The following is a 19,554-nucleotide window of genomic DNA, read 5'->3' as shown; positions in this document are numbered from 1 at the left end:
GAGACTAAACCACTGACTGTAGACGCGCTCAGTCCTGTAAGCTCGCCAGCAGTGAGGGCGAGGAGCACCTGGGCCAGCCTTACACGCAGATCATAAAAAAAATAGATATTAAATTTTTTATAATAATAAAAAAATCGGATAAGAAAATGTGTTCGAGGAACGGTTTCCGAACGTTCCCAGCGTTATTTATGAATGCTATCTCAACGCCACATTTATATATGCGACCATTCCATTTGCTCATTTTGCAAACAATATTAAAATACATTGCCTTTGAATGTTAATCTAAACATTCTGAAACACATAGTAAGCATTTTTTTTAAACAGTGGAATGATTCAGAAAAACAAAACGTTCCATGAATAAAGTAACGTTTTTGTGATCATTATTAAAGGTTAGCCTGCTGCTATGTAACCTTTTTTTCTTTTTGTTCAACATACATCAATCCTTCTTCCAAACCATGTTTTTGTCTAAAGTGTTTATATTTTAGACCTGTGTGGGGACGGTTTTCGCGGGAAATTGCATACATACGTCACTCGCGCGTGTCTCGTGGAGTTGCTCCACTCTCACGAGATTTTCAGAGCATACATGAATATTCATGAGTTTCCCAAAGCGGAGCATTTGAGTTCACGTCATCTCAGCAGGTTTAGGATTATTTCACAGATATAGCCTAATATAGATTCAGCATCGCGATGACCTAGACATTGTTTACCTTTTTATAGCAGTTAATCAGATTTTTGTTAGTTTGCACTTTTGTGTAGTCATCCGTGATTGAAGGACAGCCATTCACTTGTACGCTTCCTTTGTACCTTATAATGTAACAACTGAAATACAATAATTGATGACGGATTGATAATTAAAAATAAGGCATTGTGTTTGATATTACTAGTCTTGTGGTGAACAATTAATCCGTGCAAGTTAATACACGGAAAAAATTTGTTTGCCGAAGTTATCTTTAATCAAAGTCTGAAAAGTTACTTCCGGGTCTGGAATGGTTATTTTTCTGATGATGTAGGCTTGATGACTTGGGTTGGGTAATCGCTTCACCTCAAACCGTTACTCTGCTGTGGGCGAGAGATGGAGAGGAGGAGCGCTGGAGTAAAACCCTCTGTTCAATATTCCGGTTCACTCGGAAATGCGTCACAACACTTGAGAAAAGTCGTTTGCAACTTCCGGTTCACGCAGACTTTAAAGAAGACAACATAAGTAAATAACAACAGAGAGTAAAACCACACAGTGCATCCAGACCAACACCAAAAACACATTGATACACAACAGGTGATGCCAAAGAACACACACCTGGGAACAATCAAAGAACTAATCTACAAGAAAAACTACAGAGGACTACAAAGCATGAGGCAAAACAGGAAATTACATAAAAGTCCTCGCAAGACCAGATGAACACAAGACCAGATGAACACAAGACCAGATGAACACAAGACCAGATGAACACAAGACCAGATGAACACAAGACCAGATGAACACAAGACCAGATGAACACAAGACCAGATGAACACAAGACCAGATGAACACAAGACCAGATGAACCATGACAATAAACATGCATGTCCATAATGGGGAAATATTGGGGCACTTTTGACTACATGAAATGTTGAAAAATGAAATGTTTTTTAAAGATGCCCTGGAATACACATGGGACTATATGGCCTTGATCTGGCTTTGACCGGGTCCTTGTGTGTGTGTGTGTGTGTGTGTGTGTGTGTGTGTGTGTGTGTGTGTGTGTGTGGAAGTGTGTGTGTGTGTGTGTGTGTGTGTGTGTGTGTGTGTGTGTGTGTGTGTGTGTGTGTGTGTGTGTGTGTGTGTGTGTGTGTGTGGAAGTGTGCGTGTGTGGAAGTGTGCGTGTGTGGAAGTGTGCGTGTGTGTGTGTGGAAGTGTGTGGAAGTGTGTGTGTGTGTGTGTGTGTGTGTGTGTGTGTGTGTGTGTGTGTGTGTGTGTGTGTGTGTGTGTGTGTGTGTGTGTGTGTGTGTGTGTGGAAGATGGGCTTTAGACACACGTTAGCTAGCAGACTCTATAAAGAATGACACATAATAAAGCTATTCTCAGATCAATATGTAAAAAATTAATGACATTTTTAGTCTTTTGGATTCTGACATTTTTACCACTCTTTACATTTTAATGAATATGTTGAAATATTTAAAGCTATTTTAGAACAACAAACAAAAAAACACACAGTGACCCCAAAAAATATTTGCACACTTTACCACAGTTAATAATGCATAAATGTAGGCTATTTGCAATAATTACCATGCAAAAGTCAGGAATGACTAAACATTTTAAAAATAAAGTGGATTGATTGATCATAAATACATTTATAATGTTACAATAGATTAATATTTCAAATAAATACTGTTATTCAATCTTTCGGTTCATCTGTGAGTCCTGAAAACACACATGACGGTTTCCACAAAAGTATGAAGCGCACGACTGTGTTCAACACTGATAATAATCATAACTGTGTCTTGAGCATCAGATCCTCATATTACACTGATTTCTGGAGGATCATGTGACACTGAAGACTGGAGTAATGATGATAAACTCAGCTTTGATCACAGGAATAAATTACACTTTACTGTATATTCACATAGAGAACTGATGATTTACATTATAATAATATTTCACAATATTACAGTTTTTTGGTATTTTTAGGGGGGGTATAATGCCCTTTTCACAAGATGTAAAATAAATCTCGGATGTCCCCAGAGTGTGTGTGTGTGTGTGTGTGTGTGTGTGTGTGTGTGTGTGTCTGTGTGTGTGTGTGTGTGTGTGTGTGTGTGTGTGTGTGTGTGTGTGTGTGTGTGTGTGTGTGTGTGTGTGTGTGTGTGTGTGTGTGTGTGTGTGAAGTTTTAGCTCAAAATACCCCACAGATATTTTTATATAACATGTTAAAGTGTCACTTTACAGGGTTTGCAAAAACGCACTGTTTTGTGTCTGTCCCTTTAAATGCAAATGAGCTGCTGCAGGGGGTGGAGCTACAAGAGCTGGTGTGTGTTAGCAGCTGTGATTATCTCACACACACACACACACACACACACTAAAATGACAGAAACTGTTCTGCCTTTAATGTTAAACCGGAGTCAGACAAAGATGGAGAGACTCAAGAAGAAGTGACACATGTAGAAGCAACAGGACGTCTCTGATTGGTTAGTTGATGAGTTTATGTCGCTGATGTGGAGTTAACGATCTTCAATTAGATTGAATATTCATGTAGCTCCGCCTTCGCAGATCTTCTGAAATCTCGCAAAACCATATTCATCCTTTAGCAATAAAAGCGTGAGAAGCTGTTTTTTGCTTCGCTATGCTGAATAAAGAATCTCATGCAGTGTTTAAGGAAATGATGATAATGAACATAAATCAATTTTAATAACTATACCATACATGATTTTCCCCTGGCTTTTGAACACAGACGTGTGTACAGCTCAAATCTGGACTGCAAATGCCTAGAGAAGTGCATGTTTGGCAAATCCAAAACCAGGGATGAATTATTCATTGCCTGAATCAGAGAACGTCAAAAATGCATGAACAGTGCAGGAGAATTATGAGGAAAGACCAGCTTTGCTTGACAGTTTATGCACCGGTTATTATTGCTGTAATGTAATTGTCCCTTCAGCCTCTGCAGTTTGAAGACTTCATCGTGCAGAACATCTGCATTGCTCAGTTCAAAATAGGCTTTTGTTGTCGGCAGGTGCTGTTATTATACCGTATTTAAATACTTAAAGTCCGCCAGTGGTGTAAATCCAGCTGTTACTGTAGTTTATGTGTGTATGTGGTGTTATTAATCTGCTTTAACACACACCATGTGTAAGTTCATAAGTGGACAGCATTGCTGAGTATTTTCTGCTTAAAACTGCAGTGAACCAAAGACAGTCTCAAACACACGGTTTGAAATCGCTGGTGTTTCTGACGTCACACACTACCTTGACCAATCAGATCAACGTGTGATCGTCCACCAGTGGATCTCTGAGTGAGGGAGTGAGTGGAGGCGGGGATCATTTGCATATTATTAGAACGGTTTACATTTGTCCTTTTGGGGATCAAAGACAAGTTTTGAGGGAATGATTGACTACAGGGGGACTTTAAGCCACAATACAAAGTTATGTCATGCATTATAATAAATCACCATACCAACGGACATCTTTTAGTAAAGCAGGACAAACAAGCTTAATTTCACACTGGGATATTCCGTGGTTGTGAAACAGCATTGCTGAATCCGTAAGCTGTTATAAAAGTTTAACTTATGGTAAAAATCTGACAGTTGTGGTTGCCAGAATTTTTACAGTAAAAATATGGTAGCAACATAAAGTTTTCATTGAACTTAGATTTACACAAAAAATTATATAGTTAAATACTAAATATAATATTAATAAACGTCCTAAAATTGTCTTAGGTTACGTATGTAACCCGGTTGCAAGGAAACGAGATGCTGTGGGACCGCTTCTGCGTGACTGGTGTCTGAAGCACGTGTGAAAACACACCACTCATAATTGGCTGACGTCAGGTCAGGTGACGTAGCGCGCCAGCAAGACCATAAAGGGCACAGAATAGACATTCCCCGTCCCTCATAGGCCAGAGAAATGTGAAGATGATCACTAGATGACCACAGACTTTCTGCAACCATCACAGCAGAGCAGAGTAGTTGAGCGGATTAACCTGAGCGGTGGAGAAATGCTCAACAAGGCCGCTCGAGGACTGACCAGGCTTGTGTTTGGATGTGATCCGGTGTAAAGCAAGCAGGAGGAGGCTTCTGGGCGATCCCGGCTCCTCTGAACGAAGTCAGTGCTAGAAGAAGACCCACTTATAGAGTCTGTAACTGACCTGAGCTTCTGCTGAACCGTCCAGGGCCACAGAAGAGTCCGTGGGGTTTGCTGAAGACTGGGAATAATACTAGCTCAAACACCGGGGTCTTCCACTTCAGAAAAGGTACGGATGCATTGTGCGTAATCCTATGACTCGCAGAGCTCATTCATTTCTGGAAATGTTGCTGTATTTGGCGTAAGCCTACCGACGCGACGTCATTGCCACAGAAACCAATGCAGATATTCCAGAAAACTAGCGGCATGGACACACATCTGAACACTTGCGATACACAATGTGTTGTGTTGTGTAAAATACAGACCAGCGGCTGAACATAGGATACGCTACTACTCTCTCTCAGTTGATTAAAGAAAACCAGTGTCACTAATAAAGTTTTGATGGATGACGATTGTAAAGACGGTTACAGTGACATACAGGAGTCGTACATTAGGATCGTGTGTGTCCGTTATTACTGATGCACAAACAAACTGTGTATGTGTGCTCTCGGCTCACCTATAGATATAACATCGTATTTCTGTTCGCAGAACACAGTTCAATATATTTGCATAGTTGTCCAAATGAATGTACTGTGAGTGTTTTATAACACGAGGTTGCTTTCAGAGACCGGAGGCACAAGACGGCTGACTCTGATTGGCCGGAGCAGAGCTTCCTCATCGCATGACGCTCACAGAGGCACATCAGTAAAGTGGAAGCACGTTCACACACTTCACATTTCTGCTGGCCATACTGTGTACAACACAGAGTGAGACGAACAACATGACAGAGAAGCTGGAGATTCCGTGACATGCCCTTTTATGGTCTTGCTGACTCGTTACGCTACACCACCTGACCTCACGGCAGCCAATCAAGATTGCTGTTTTCACACGTGCTTCAGACACTGGTCACGCAAAAGCATTCAACACGTCGACTTCCATTCACAGCGGTTTTTATATTTTTATAATATACTGACACGGTAACACACACTGAGTGCCATATTAAGACACTTGACACTAAAATGCAATAGACATTAATTTAGCAACATAAGATGTGAACATCAAATGTAAAGTGTCAAACAGGGAATGTTGATTTTTTATTTTTTTCACTGTAAACTATAAAATTACTTTTTGTTTCTAAAAGCTTAACATTTAAGAGTATTTTACATTTTCAGGTTAAATATATGTAATAAAATTGTCTATTAACACATTGACAAGTTTTTGGCGTTACTTTCTATCCCGCTGGTCCTGTGCAGAGATGTGGGTCAAGTTTGCACTGTTACAAGATGTCATTTGGACTATAAAGAAAATCTGATTAAAATGAGTCCCAGTTTCATGCACACTGAGATATGCACTAGGACGGGCAGAGATTAAGAGACGGTTAAACACTGGCCACCAGTAAATGACTGTGCATTTATTCAGGCTCCAGAGGTGCAGAGTTCCCGTATCTTCAGCTACTGCATATGTCAGGGTTATTAGTGGTCAAACTATATTGATTATTCATGGCAGATGCTGATATCTTAGAGAGCAGGGTGACCCTAAAGCTGATATACATGACATCACACTATTTCATTTAAAGGGATACTCCACTTTTTTTAGAAATAGGCTCATTTTACAACTCCCCCAGAGTTAAACAGTTGAGTTTTACCGTTTTCGAATCCATTCAGCCGAACTCCGGTTCTGACGGTACCACTTTTAGCATAGCTTAGCATAGATCATTGATTCTGATGGGACCATTAGCATTTCTTTCCAAATGACCAACGAGTTTCAATATTTTTCCTATTTAAAACTTGACTCTTATGTAGTTAAACCGTGTACTAAGATCGACGGAAAATGAAAAGTTGCGATTTTCCAAGCCTATATGGCTAGGAACTACTCTCATCCCGGCGTAAGAATCAAGGAACTGTGCGGCCGTACCATGGGTGCAGCAGGCGTAATGATATGACGAAGCACCTGAAAATAGTCCCCAGCTCGGTAACTTCCAACATGACCGGGACTAAGTTTGTGTAGTTTTTAGGTGGCAAATATGCGATTAGCCATGGTTCTGTGCGTAGTAAAGGGCTGTGATAGTAAGGCGAAGATATTCTGCCGTAATGTTACACTGAATACCAACGAACAAAAAGAAACTAAAAAAATCAATGGTTGACTGCTCTGAACATTGATCTAAAAACTCAGATAGAATCTATCAAAAAATGGCGTGTTTGCTGAAAGCATTTTGGACCAGATGACTATAAAGAAAACACGGACGGTACAGCGTCTAAACTCTAAAGGATACAGCCATCCCAACAATCTTCAATGTACAGACAGGTCCAAGTGCATCATCATCATCACCCATGGCTGTAAGTAGCCTACCAGTGATGCGCGGGTCAATGTATAAACAACCCGCACCCGACCGACGTTTTCAACTAACCCGCCCGCAACTCGGACCGGGACCGCAAAAAAAAGAAAGAAAATATTGTACCCGACCCGCGGTTTTTTTTAAAGTAACTTAGCTAGTAAATGCTCATCGTAGCGTCATGGGCTATAGACGGAGGGGTGCGCATTTCTCTGAATGCTGTATGATATCGCCTAGTGTTTTTTTAATAAAGGCTTGATTTATTCATTTATTTCGTTTCATTTTCTTAACAATTAAGATGCTGCATGTGTTTATCCAGTCTAATCGAAGTGCGTCTCTCCCCAGACTTTCCCAACAAAAACCCCGCACCCTCTCAGCAAATACATAAAACTGACATTACTGAGCTATGCGTTTAAAAGTAGCCTATTAAAATGGCACAATGGCATTGCTCAGTTCAACGCGTTGGGAAATCGGGCATTTTGTCCCGCGTCAGCTTTTATTCAAAAGTTAATAACGCGCTCAACATTAAAAAGGTAAATAAGGATTTCCCACTGTCATCTCTGACTGAGCTCGTGCGTCATCTCTGACTGACATTACTCATCTCTGACTGAGCTCGCGCAGTTATTCAGCCAATAAAGTGTACACCTATGTATTTCATAGAACATTGAGTCTAGTACTATATAAATTACAAAGGTTTAATTGGCATCTTTATTTCAAACGACCCGACCGACCGCGACCCGAATATCATTAAAAATATTTTTGGATGACTCGTAACCGCGGGTAACCGCAGGCACCCGCTAATTTTGGATCAACCCGCGCATCACTGGAAGTACTGTATAACAATTTTACTTTTTGTAAAAGCACTGCCGTTGTTATCTTCCTGTGAAATGCAATCAGTGAGTGCTATATGTATCCTCGATCATTCGTCTTGTACAGTATAACGTTAGTAGTTTTGTTGTAGAGTTCTGGTGAGGTAGCGTATAACCCTTGTATGGTGTTCGGGTCTGTTTAGATGTTATCTAAATCGTCTCTCACAAATGTCTCCATGCTACAAGGCACGCTCCCTGTGCAAGCAGGTTGTCACGTTGGTTTGTTGACGGCAAGTGCTTCGTCATATCATTACGCCTGCTGCACCCATAGTACGGCCGCACAGTTCCTTGATTCTTACGCCGGGATGAGAGTAGTTCCTAGCCATATAGGCTTGGAAAATCGCAACTTTTCATTTTCCGTCGATCTTAGTACACGGTTTAACTACAGAAGAGTCAAGTTTTAAATAGGAAAAATATTGAAACTCGTTGGTCATTTGGAAAGAAATGCTAATGGTCCCATCAGAATCAATGATCTATGCTAAGCTATGCTAAAAGTGGTACCGTCAGAACCGGAGTTCGGCTGAATGGATTCGAAAACGGTAAAACTGCTTAACTCTGGGGGAGTTGTAAAATGAGCCTATTTCCAAAAAAAGTGGAGTATCCCTTTAAAAACACATGCATAACAATATAATACAAATTAAATGTATGTTTATTTCACACAATATTTACTAAATTATAAATAAATTATTTGAAATTGAAAATAAAAAACTTTAGATTGAAACTGTTGATGCTGTAATCCTATTAAGAAAGTAAACACTGTTACCAATAGGAGTTCAGGCACTCAGGCGCTGGCGTTCTCATCACTTTCAAAATAAAAGTCCCGTACGATGTCCAGTTCCAAACAGGAAAACTTACTGATCATTAAAACATGGCAAATGTCGACCACTAGTGGTTCTGCACTGATGATTAATTACCTCACAATTCTGCAGTACTTCAGTTGCACCAGGCCATACGCTCAGAAGACACCAGTGAAATATACACTCTCTAAAACACTGGGTGAAAAACAACCCAGTTTTGTAGGACAGAACACATGTTGGGTTAATTTTACCCTGAAAATTGGGTTGTTTATTTAAACCAGCATACTGGATAGAGAATTTTAGATCTATTTTTTTTTTTTTTTTTTTTTTTTTTTTGTACTTTATTCATGAACTCATGTTTACAGATTAATTTAACAACTACTTCAATGTTTCAACGTATTTCAAAAGAATATGAATAAAATTGACCATGAAGCGTTCATGAATGATAAGGGGCTTTTTCTGTTTTTGAGGTTGGTTGGGGGCTCCAAGCCGCCGTCTACCTATGCCTCTATGTTAAGACCGCCACTGCTCAGGATCTGGGTTACACAAAATCTACACAAACACTGAAAAAATAACCCCAAAAAATTTACCTAAAAGGCTCAACTCAGGATTTACTCAGGGTAGAAAAAATAACCCATTTTTTTAGAGTGTATAAAGTTGATTGCAATAGAAAAACGAAACCGAAGCAACACACCCCAGGGTGAGGCAGCTCTCCAGTGATTCCCAGACCGTACCTTAGTCACGGTTACACTTGTGTTCCCTGTATCCCAACCTCAACAATACACCACAGGAATACCACAGAACAACTGATAAAGTCCATCCATTCTCAAGTCTCGAGTCGCATAAATCATAATAAATCATAATAAAACACTCTGTGCAGGAACACATAAGCAGGGAGGACTCAATCTTGGGTTTAGCCAAATGAACTGTTATGATCCAGAAGGCAGGCGAACTCATTTTAATCTCATGAAAGGAAGGTTAAAAGAAAGGCTCTTTGATTAATACACAATGAACTTCTGCTAAATGTCTTCGACTGTGACGTCATCGGTCAATAAGGCTGAGATGAGGTTTGATTCGGCAATCAAGATGAGTGCCATCATAGATCTCCATAATCTGACAGAATTATTCCATTCACAATCCGGATCTGGGGATTTTCCCAGTAAGCCAGCAGGCCATATTCAGACATAAGAAGAGCAGAGTGTTATATGCCATTCTCCTCAACTACACCTATCATCAGTGGGGTTCAGTTGGAGAACATGGGCATAATTGCATGGGAAAGCGCTGTGGCCGGCAGTGCCGTGAACGAGGGCATCATGCCACGGGTGGGCTACACGGTCCTGGCGGTGATCATCGGTGTGTTCTCCGTGTTCGGCATCGTGCTGAACGTGGCGGTGGTGGTGGTGACGCTGAGGCACAGGGCACTCCGGCAGCCGCTGAACTTCGCTCTGGTGAGCCTGGCCGTGGCGGATCTGGGCTGTGCCGTGTGCGGAGGCCTGCCCACCACACTGACCAACGCCATGGGCTACTTCAGCCTGGGCCGGGCCGGGTGTGTGCTGGAGGGCTTCGCCGTCGCCTTCTTCGGTGAGCATCCACTGCCAACCCTTGATGCACACCTTATTGTGTGTTTTAACCCTTTATGCACACCTTATTGTGTGTTTAACCCTTTATGCATAACTTATTGTGTTTTAACCCTTTATGCGTACCTTATTGTGTGTTTTAACCCTTTATGCATAACTTATTGTGTGTTTTAACCCTTTATGCATAACTTATTGTGTGTTTTAACCCTATATGCATACCTTATTGTGTGTTTTAACCCTTTATGCACACCTTATTGTGTGTTTTAACCCTTTATGCATAACTTATTGTGTGTTTTAACCCTTTATGCATAACTTATTGTGTGTTTTAACCCTTTATGCATACCTTATTGTGTGTTTTAACCCTTTATGCACACCTTATTTTGTGTTTTAACCCTTTATGCATACCTTATTTTGTGTTTTAACCCTTTATGCATAACTTATTGTGTGTTTTAACCCTTTATGCGTACCTTATTGTGTGTTTTAACCCTTTATGCATAACTTATTGTGTGTTTTAACCCTTTATGCATTACTTATTGTGTGTTTTAACCCTTTATGCACACCTTATTGTGTGTTTTAACCTTTTATGCATAACTTATTGTGTGTTTTAACCTTTTATGCATAACTTATTGTGTGTTTTAACCCTTTATGCATACCTTATTGTGTGTTTTAACCCTTTATGCACACCTTATTGTGTATTTTAACCCTTTATGCATAACTTATTGTGTGTTTTAACCCTTTATGCATACATTATTGTGTGTTTTAACCCTTTATGCACACCTTAATATGTGTTTTAACCCTTTATGCATACCTTATTGTGTGTTTTAACCCTTTATGCATAACTTATTGTGTGTTTTAACCCTTTATGCATACCTTATTGTGTGTTTCAACCCTTTATGCATACCTTATTGTGTGCCTTAACCCTTTATGCATAACTTATTGTGTTTCAACCCTTTATGCATACCTTATTGTGTGTTTTAACCCTTTATGCATACCTTATTGTGTGTTTCAACCCTTGATGCATACCTTATTGTGTGTTTTAACCCTTTATGCATAACTTATTGTGTTTCAACCCTTTATGCACACCTTATTGTGTGTTTTAACCCTTTATGCATACCTTATTGTGTGTTTTAACCCTTTATGCATACCTTATTGTGTGTTTCAACCCTTGATGCATACCTTATTGTGTGTTTTAACCCTTTATGCATAACTTATTGTGTTTCAACCCTTTATGCACACCTTATTGTGTTTCAACCCTTTATGCACACCTTATTGTGTGTTTTAACCCTTTATGCATACCTTATTGTGTGTTTTAACCCTTTATGCATACCTTATTGTGTGTTTCAACCCTTTATGCATACCTTATTGTGTGTTTCAACCCTTTATGCATACCTTATTGTGTGTTTTAACCCTTTATGCATCCCTAATTTTTTTGTTTTTTAACCCTTTATGCATACCTTATTGTGTGTTTTAACCCTTTATGCATTAATTATTGTGTGTCTTAACCCTTTATGCATACCTTATTGTGTGTTTTAACCCTTTATGCATTAATTATTGTGTGTCTTAACCCTTTATGCATACCTTATTGTGTGTTTTAACCATTTATGCATACCTTATTTTTTGTTTTGTTTTTAACCCTTTATGCATACATTATTGTGTGTTTTAACCCTTTATGCATACCTTATTTTGTGTTTTAATCCTTTAAGAATACCTTATTTTTTAGTTTTTTAACCCTTTATGCATACCTTATTTTTTTGTTTTTTTTTAACCCTTGATGCATACCTTATTGTGTGTTTTAACCCTTTATGCATTAATTATTGTGTGTCTTAACCCTTTATGCATACCTTATTGTGTGTTTTAACCCTTTATGCATTAATTATTGTGTGTCTTAACCCTTTATGCATACCTTATTGTGTGTTTTAACCATTTATGCATACCTTATTTTTTGTTTTGTTTTTAACCCTTTATGCATACATTATTGTGTGTTTTAACCCTTTATGCATACCTTATTTTGTGTTTTAATCCTTTAAGAATACCTTATTTTTTAGTTTTTTAACCCTTTATGCATACCTTATTTTTTTGTTTTTTTTTAACCCTTGATGCATACCTTATTGTGTGTTTTAACACTTTATGCATACCTTATTGTTTTTAACCCTTTATGCATACCTTATTATGTGTTTTAACCCTTGATGCATACCTTATTGTGTGTTTTAACCCTTTATGCACACCTTATTGGTTTTAACCCTTTATGCATACCTTATTGTGTGTTTTAACCCTTTATGCATACCTTATTGTGTGTTTTAACCCTTTATGCATACCTTATTGTGTGTTTCAACCCTTTATGCATACCTTATTGTGTGTCTTAACCCTTTATGCCTAACTTATTGTGTTTCAACCCTTTATGCACACCTTATTGTGTGTTTTAACCCTTTATGCACACCTTATTGTGTGTTTTAACCCTTTATGCATAACTTATTGTGTTTCAACCCTTTATGCATACCTTATTTTGTGTTTTAACCCTTTATGCATACCTTATTGTGTGTTTCAACCCTTTATGCATACCTTATTATGTTTTTTAACCCTTGATGCACACCTTATTATGTGTATTAACCCTTGAAGCATACCTTTTTGTGTGTTTTAACCCTTTATGCATACCTTATTGTTTTTTAACCCTTTATGCATACCTTATTGTGTGTTTTAACCCTTTATGCACACCTTATTGTGTGTTTTAACCCTTTATGCATATCTTATTGTTTTTTAACCCTTTATGCGTACCTTATTGTGTGTTTTAACCCTTTATGCATACCTTTTTGTGTGTGTTTTTTTTACCATGAAATAGTTTCTCCAACATTAACTATGTAAAAACTAGTGTTTTTAACGGTAAAAGACTGTGAAAGGCTCTGCCCAATTGGGCCAACGACAGTTTCCGACAATCGGTTGAAGGTTTCTGCATGGCAAAAACGTTTTTCTTTGTTTCATCTGACTCCAAAAATGAAAAGGGTTTAATTGATGTTTGTTAATCGTTAAATTTAGGTGAATGTTTGATTATTCTATTTAACTCTTTATTGAAATTACTGTTCATTCGGATTCCTATAACACTTTGAATCTTGCTCTGGGCGGGTATACTTCTATATATATATTAGTATTACCTTTCTTGTGGAAAAGCTTGTGATAAGCTTTGATTCATCATGTGACTCTCATCACCGCTGTGATTGGTAGTTGTCAATGTATTACAAATGTACAAAACAGATATTAATACTTTAATAGATCGATAAATTAACATTTAGTTAATGAAATACGTTTTTTTTACTGTAAATTTAAGTTAAGTCTGTAAAACCTAAAATGTTGCAACTGTATTTTTTACAGTAAATTTCTGGCTACCACAGCTGTTTTTCTAACGTAATTAAACAGATTTTTTTACAGTGTATAAACGGTTAGTTATATTCGATATTATCATTTATATTTAGCTTTATATTGGTCCATGATCAGAACAGACCCGTGGTCACTTCCCACCAGTTCAGAACCACTGATCTTGATGAAGGGACTCTTTCTTGATGTTTGAAATGTATTTTATCAAAAGGCTCGGAACATTGAACCCAAATTGAACAGAATTTAGCTGAATAATAACACTATTGTCCTTTTAACTCTTTCCCCGCCAATGACAAGTTTTTACGGCTTTCCGTGTTTTCACTGCTATACAGTAGGGGGCGCTATTACACATCTACTGAACGAGTACTGAATCTCCAGATCAGAACACAGGAGAAGAAGCAGAAACAAGCGATATCATATGTAATCATATATGCTATTGTAAAATTAACACGATCATCAATATTAAACTAAACTGCCTAATGTTACTGACTGAAATGTTGAACCATGAAGAGTTAACGACTGAAGCTTTGAGCTGTTGATGAACTCGATCTCCATCTGTGTTTTATTCATCGCTCTGAATACATTGCGGATAAAGACTTTGACAAAAACGTCTCAACTTTTTGCTCAAAATGGTGATTTTTTATGAAATTCACCCACATTCAAGTGTTGATAAAAACGAATGTATGAAGAATAAAACTTTTTTTTTTTTTTTTTTTTTAAAGCATGTTCTTTTCTTTTGCATGTTACGATATTCATACAACAAAATATTCTGGGGGCCATGAAACTTTTGTGAAAATGATCAAAAACGCTGGCGATGGCTGGCCAGAAAAGAAAAGAAAAGAAATGCTGGCGGGTTAAAATAGTTCTTTACTGCAAATTTCACAACTTTACATCATTGATTTCCCTGTGAACCTGGTTTGAATCGGTGTGTACTCATTAAAGGGATAGATCAGCCAGAAGTGTAAACTCTGTCAGTAATGACTCTCCTCATGTTGTTCCCGTCAGACTCTCCTTCATCTTCGGGACACAAATGAAGATATTAGTGATTAGATCTGAGAGTGTCTCACTCCTCCAGAGGCTTCTGTTGTGATTGAAACTTGCCGGCCCAGAAAGTTAGTAAAGACAATGTTTAAAATAGTCCGAGTGACTACAGCGGCTCAACCTTCAGTTTATCAAGCGACCAGAATACTGTGTGTGCAAAAAAACAAAAATAACGACTTTATTCAACTATTAATTTTCTTCTGTGTGTGCCTCTGAGTGAGTTCCCGTAGTGTAATTTAATCTTTAGTTTGTGTTCCGGAGATGAAGGAAGTGTTACGGGCTGGAGGGACATGAGGGAGAGTAATCGCTGACAGAGTTTGATGTCTGGGTGAGCTAGCCCTGTAAAGCGTGACACACACTCTCGCTCAGGTATCGCGGGGCTGTGCTCGGTGGCCGTGATCGCGCTGGAGCGCTGTCTGGTGGTGTGCCGGCCCGTGGGCTCGCTCAGCTTCAGCTGCAGGCATGCGGTGGCCGGGGTGGCGCTGGCCTGGCTCTGGTCGTTGCTCTGGAACACACCGCCTCTGTTCGGGTGGGGGCGGTTCGAGCTGGAGGGCGTGAGGACCAGCTGTGCCCCGGACTGGTACAGCAGAGACTGGGCCAACGTCTCCTACATCATCTGCTACTTCCTTCTGTGCTTCGCCCTGCCGTTCTCCGTCATCCTCGTGTCCTACGCCCGCCTCCTGTGGACCCTGAGACAGGTAGGGACCCGCCCGCTCAGAACACTGTAGAGACTAACACCGGGTCCGACACGCGACGATTCTATTGTAGAAACGGTTTCAACAGTGGATAATTCTCCTCAGATCTTGAAATTAAACATGGAAACAAGAACGTTCAAACTGTGAACAAACAAGCGTATTCTTTGACAAACATTGTTTTAGTATTTGAATAATGTTTAAATGATGTATGAATTAGATTATGTAGTTATGCATTTTCTTGCGAGTGCCGTCAGGATTACTCTCTGGTGCCGTGCACTCGCCACGTGACTCCGCCCACACGCTGTTCTGATTGGCTGTGCACTCGCCACGTGACTCCGCCCACACGCTGTTCTGATTGGCTGTGCACTCACCGCGAGACTCCGCCCACACGCTGTTCTGATTGGCTGTGCACTCGCCGCGAGACTCCGCCCACACGCTGTTCTGATTGGCTGTGCACTCGCCGCGAGACTCCGCTCACACACTGTTCTGATTGGCTGTGCACTCGCCGCGAGACTCCGCCCACACGCTGTTCTGATTGGCTGTGCACTCGCCGCGAGACTCCGCCCACACGCTGTTCTGATTGGCTGTGCACTCACCGCGAGACTCCGCCCACACGCTGTTCTGATTGGCTCTGCACTCGCCGCGAGACTCCTCTCACACATTGTTCGGATTGGCTCTGCACTCGCCGCGAGACTCCGCCCACACGCTGTTCTGATTGGCTGTGCACTCGCCGCGAGACTCCGCTCACACCCTGTTCTGATTGGCTGTGCACTCGCCGCGAGACTCCGCCCACACGCTGTTCTGATTGGCTGTGCACTCGCCGCGAGACTCCGCCCACACGCTGTTCTGATTGGCTGTGCACTCGCCACGAGACACCGCCCACACGCTGTTCTGATTGGCTGTGCACTCGCCGCGAGACTCCGCTCACACGCTGTTCTGATTGGCTGTGCACTCGCCGCGAGACTCCGCCCAAACGCTGTTCTGATTGGCTGTGCACTCGCCACGAGACTCCGCCCACACGCTGTTCTGATTGGCTGTGCACTCGCCGCGAGACTCCTCTCACACGCTGTTCTGATTGGCTGTGCACTCGCCACGAGACTCCGCCCACACGCTGTTCTGATTGGCTGTGCACTCGCCATGAGACTCCGCCCACACGCTGTTCTGATTGGCTGTGCACTCGCCATGAGACTCCGCCCACACGCTGTTCTGAATGGCTGTGCACTCGCCGCGAGGTTTTGATTGATTTTTACACATCTCGCAGTCACGTGACGTCTAGTGTGGACAGACAAATTATTTGTCGCTGGAATCTTATCGCATCGCCTCTGGTTAGGACGCGGAGTAAAGCCGCCTTTCCACTGCATTCGCATACGATTGTCGCATTTCGCCTAGTGTCAGTCGCACGGAGCTTTGAAATTGGTCGTGAAGCAACCGTTACCCTCGGCTATTCACAATGGTAAAATGATTGACAGGACTCCTCAGTGGATGTGTTGTACCTGTGCAGGTGAGCCGGCTGGAGATGTCCGAGGGCGGCAGCACCTCGCGGGCCGAGACTCAGGTGGCCTGTATGGTGGTTGTCATGGTGATGGGCTTCATGCTCACCTGGCTGCCCTACGCCGCATTCGCTCTGTCTGTGATCTTAGACCCCGACCTGTACATCGACCCCGTGATCGCCACAGTCCCCATGTACCTGGCCAAGAGCAGCACGGTGTTCAACCCCATCATCTACATCCTCATGAACCGACAGGTGAGCCGTGAACTCGTGTTTTCATCACCAGATCATCACAGATAGCGCTGAACTGACACCGTAGACATCATCAGCATGTTTAGGAAGTTTCCCGCTGATATGTTTGGTCTGAAACTCCCTCAGTTCCGGGAGCGTGCCGTGCCGTTGCTCCTCTGCGGCAGAAACCCGTGGGCCGGAGACCCGGGAGACTCGGAGAGCGACACCACAGTGTCATCCATCAGCAGGAGCAACAAGATCTCGCCGGACCCTCTCACGCGCGACTGACAGCTCATCTCAAGAGCTTTCTCTTCATCATGTGTCCACTGCAGCTGTCTAGTGCTGGCGTGACTGTATGGCTGTGTTTGTTTATTTGGTTGTATATTGCATTTAAATAGTTAAAGGGGTGGTAAAGTATGATTTGACTCTAACTGTAGTTAGTGTGTAATGTTGTGTTTTCTAACTGTAGTTAGTGTGTAATGTTGTGTTTGATCATAAACAACATCTGCAAAGTTACAACGCTCAAAGTTCAGAGCAAAGGGAGATATTTGCTTTTAAAGAAAAGGACTACAACAAACGGCTGGTAGGAACTACACGAGCTTCCTCCCGGGTTAGTGACATCACCAACCCTATAATTTACATAAACCCCGCCCCCTGAACACGATTTATAGATTATGATGACAGAATATGCTAATCAGTGACTAGAAGATAACTCCAGATTATCTACATAAATTCATCGTCACTTCTTCTTGAGTCTCTCCATCTTTCTGACTCCGGTTTGAACATAAAAGCCTGAACAGTTTCTGACACCAGCTCTTGAAGCTCCGCCCCCTGTGCCGGGTGCAGCGGCTCATTTGCATTTAAAGGGACAGACACAAAAACTGTGATAATTTTTACATTCTATATAAAAATATCTGTGGGGTATTTTGAGCTAAAACTACACACACACACTCTGGGGACATCAGATTCTTATTTTACATCTTGTGAAAAGGACATTATACCCCCCCCCCCCCCCCCCCCCCTAAAATGAATGTGCTAATCCACTTAAAACTCCATGTAATCTTATTATAGATAATATTAATTCTCGAGCGATTCTTCCACCATATGTCAGTGTTTGTGGGAGTCTGTGCGTTTAGCTGATGAAATGGAGAGTTGCTCGTTAGCAGCATCTTCCCCTGATGGACGGACTGGTGTTAATCAGCCTCGACAGAGGAACACTTCTACACTTCTGCTGGTTCACGACAGGAGACGTGCAATGCCAACAACATTAGTAAATTAATGTACATGAAGAACACGCAAACTCTGGCAGCCGGGACCTGAATATATGAGGTAAATCTGAACAATTAAATCATGAATTATAAATTAAATGTAGTTATGAATCGTGACCACCAAGAAGGTTTTGTAAATCTTAATAAATCTCTCTCTCTCCGTCTCTCTCATTAATTCATTTAAATAGCCTATATAAATATATTTTTATATAAATATAAAAATGATATATAATATAATTCAACGTTTTTTTCTTGAAAAAGACATATTCATGGCTTAAAATATCTTGAATGTAACTCGACACCCTTGCCTCATTTAGTATGCGCGGTTCTATGAATATGCAAATGAGCGCCACTGACAGCAGCTCAGAGAGAAACACCCATAATAATACACTAACTTCACAATACACACACTTGTTACCTGACGTTTAACCTACTGTACAAAACTTGAATATTGTAGTATTGCACATTATTATTTGAATCCTTCTTTCTTTCTCTTTATAACCAGAACAGCTTGTGAAGTGAGCAGGGGAATGCGGTGTGTGTGTGTGTGTGTGTGTGTGTGTGTGTTTCTGACAGACAGATGCTAGTTTCACTACAGAAAGCGGTTTCACATCAACAGTCAGTGAGTTAAGGAAAGCACCAGACTTCATGGTTTTAGAGAGGGCAGTGAATCAGTGTTCAAAAAACACATATTTGTATGACATTATGTATTATTGTTATGTTTCAAGTTATACTTACAAAATGTGTAAAAGAAATGTGTCAAGAACTTGATATTGAATTCTGTAATTTTGAAAATTCAATGAAAAAAATGAAAATATATATATAGTAAAATACCATTGAAACGTCACGACCGAATATTGACGCAGTGCGCAGAACCGGAAGTGCACCACAGTATCCGGTTAAACAGCAACAACGATGGTTTATGTATCGAATGGTAAGTGCTAAAAACAAACCTTGTTTCTTTCAGAAAAATAATGTTTTTGTAGCGCAAACATGTACACTCTTATCTATAGCAAACCGTCATACGTGGCTAAATATGTAATTTAGCGTCACCGTGTTTGTGAAAACATCCATTACTGCTGGTTTT

At 40.7% G+C, this 19,554-nt stretch overlaps 2 protein-coding genes across 2 annotated transcripts in view; both read left to right on the top strand.

Moving 5' to 3' along the window:
* The first annotated feature begins 10,067 nt into the window (after positions 1-10,067).
* Positions 10,068-18,034, top strand: parapinopsina (parapinopsin a). Its single transcript, XM_079637815.1, has 4 exons — positions 10,068-10,381; positions 15,154-15,482; positions 16,981-17,223; positions 17,347-18,034. The coding sequence occupies exons 1-4, from the start codon at positions 10,114-10,116 to the stop codon at positions 17,485-17,487; spliced, it is 981 nt and encodes a 326-aa protein (XP_079493941.1). The 5' UTR covers positions 10,068-10,113; the 3' UTR covers positions 17,488-18,034.
* Positions 18,035-18,991: 957 nt separating this feature from the next.
* The window catches only part of selenok (selenoprotein K), a 5,530-nt gene continuing 4,967 nt past the window's right edge, over positions 18,992-19,554 (top strand). The window contains exon 1 of the mRNA XM_079637948.1: positions 18,992-19,401. Coding sequence (XP_079494074.1) covers positions 19,383-19,401 — 19 coding nt within the window. The 5' untranslated portion in view covers positions 18,992-19,382. The remainder of the gene's footprint in view (positions 19,402-19,554) is intronic.

This window comes from Phoxinus phoxinus (assembly GCF_949152265.1).
Source record: "Phoxinus phoxinus genome assembly, chromosome: 15".
NCBI classification, from domain to species: domain Eukaryota; kingdom Metazoa; phylum Chordata; class Actinopteri; order Cypriniformes; family Leuciscidae; genus Phoxinus; species Phoxinus phoxinus.
Note: the sequence above shows the minus strand (reverse complement) of the source record. Positions and strands in the feature narration are given on the sequence as shown.

Bases quoted from the DNA above. Each gene is read 5' to 3' on its own strand.
- parapinopsina (XM_079637815.1), top strand. From the start codon at position 10,114: ATGCCACGGGTGGGCTACACGGTCCTGGCGGTGATCATCGGTGTGTTC. The intron at 10,382-15,153 runs GTGAGCATCCAC...ACTCTCGCTCAG, and splicing joins CTTCGCCGTCGCCTTCTTCG to GTATCGCGGGGCTGTGCTCG. The intron at 17,224-17,346 runs GTGAGCCGTGAA...AAACTCCCTCAG, and splicing joins ACATCCTCATGAACCGACAG to TTCCGGGAGCGTGCCGTGCC.